The following is a 1,649-nucleotide window of genomic DNA, read 5'->3' as shown; positions in this document are numbered from 1 at the left end:
GTAAATTTAAAGTTTTTTACTATTATTATTATTATTGTTTTTTTTCTTCCAGTGCGCAGGACAATCCTGGTACCTGGCGGTCGATATGCAATTATATTGGCTTTCACCCTTGGTTATATTACCGTTATGGAAATGGCCAAAATTGGGAAAATGTTTTTCATGGTTCCTTCTCACACTATCCGTCGTATCCGTTTTTGCTATTTCTTACATTTACGAATTTCGTGCATCTTTTCACGCGGGTTTGGGGTAAGTGTATCCCCTTCCTTCCTCTCCTCCCTATCCCGATTCCTGGATCCTCTTTCGTGCTATCAGACCGACGGGTTTTTTTTTTTTGTAGAGATTTTGATGAATACATTAGATCTACTAAAATGATTTACGTACCCACCCACACAAGAGCAACGCCCTACATAATCGGTATCTTATTAGGAAACTATTTGTATTTTTTATCAAAGACGAACCGCTCCATGATACTGGATAAAGTAAGTATGGGAAAAATTCATTCATTCTTTTTTTCTTTTCGCCCATTTTGAAAATTTTTTTTTTTTGCGACAGAAGTGGGTAATAACAAATTGGTTTGCTTCGACTCTAATATGTTTAAGTATTTTATTTGGAAATTATCAATTTACGAGACCCGTTACGGATCATCCATACAACAGGCTGGAATCATCAATTTATATATCCCTACATCGTTTGGGATGGGGATTAAGCATTTCCTGGATAATTTTATCCTGTTTGAATAAATACGGAGGTACGAGTTTTGGTTTAAGTTATAGAAAAAAAAAAGGATTTTAATTTCGTCACGTAAAAAAATTTTTTTTTTCGCTTTTTTCAGGTTTTGTAAATTCGATATTGTCGTGGAAAGCGTTCGTACCTTTGAGCCGTTTGACTTATTGCATTTTTCTAAGTCACATGGCCGTTCAACAATATCAAATAGGTTCGGCTCGGACGCCTGATTATTTTCAATATTTTAACGAATTTCATCGTTTTTTCGGTGACGTTTTACTTTCCATAATATTTGCAACGGGTTTATCTTTAATTTTCGAATCTCCCATTTTAGTTTTGGAAAAATTATTTTTAAACAAATCAAACATAAAAAAAGGTTCAAAAGGAATTATTAATAAAGGTTTCGAAGGTAATCCGAACGAACCCAAAAATTCTAATTTTGTTTTGTAATTAAAAATACATGCCAAAAAAAATATAAAACATATAAAATTTTCTTCTCTTCTTATCATTTTCCACCACGATTTTCCATTCCCCTCCTATTCTTTTCCCACTCCTCCTCCCTCTCCTCTCCTCTTTTTTCTTCCCTTAATAATTTTTTTTTTACTATTTTTTTTCTTCTTCGATATTTAAAATTCTTTTTCGACACTTTTTTCTTTCTTTTTTTTTCTTTTCTTTATTATTTTTCTTAATAATTTTTATAAAAAAAAAAAAGAAAGTTTTTTGACACGCTTTTTGATGGTAATAATAATAATAATAATAATAATAAATTCGATTTTTTGAGTCTTTGGGTCACTGGAGAATTTATTTTATAAAAATTTTTAAAGTTAGAGATTCAACCTTACGGGGAAAGGGTGAGGGTGGGGCTGGGGGGTTATTACAGTTATTCAAAGTGACAGAAAAAATGGAAGAAAGAAATAAAAAAAGAA

At 31.7% G+C, this 1,649-nt stretch overlaps 1 protein-coding gene across 1 annotated transcript in view; it reads left to right on the top strand.

Moving 5' to 3' along the window:
* The window catches only part of Phum_PHUM481880 (uncharacterized protein), a gene marked incomplete at both ends in the record, with an annotated part of 4,298 nt that extends 3,125 nt beyond the window's left edge, over positions 1 to 1,173 (top strand). Inside the window, 4 exons of the mRNA XM_002430410.1 lie at positions 53 to 246; positions 338 to 479; positions 553 to 748; positions 833 to 1,173. Of these exons, the coding sequence (XP_002430455.1) occupies positions 53 to 246; positions 338 to 479; positions 553 to 748; positions 833 to 1,173 (873 nt within the window). The remainder of the gene's footprint in view (positions 1 to 52; positions 247 to 337; positions 480 to 552; positions 749 to 832) is intronic.
* Between the last annotated feature and the right edge of the window lie 476 nt (positions 1,174 to 1,649).

The sequence above is a fragment of the Pediculus humanus genome, genomic scaffold, assembly GCF_000006295.1.
Source record: "Pediculus humanus corporis 1103172108255 genomic scaffold, whole genome shotgun sequence".
NCBI lineage: Eukaryota > Metazoa > Arthropoda > Insecta > Psocodea > Pediculidae > Pediculus > Pediculus humanus.
This window is presented reverse-complemented; position numbering and strand designations above follow the sequence as displayed.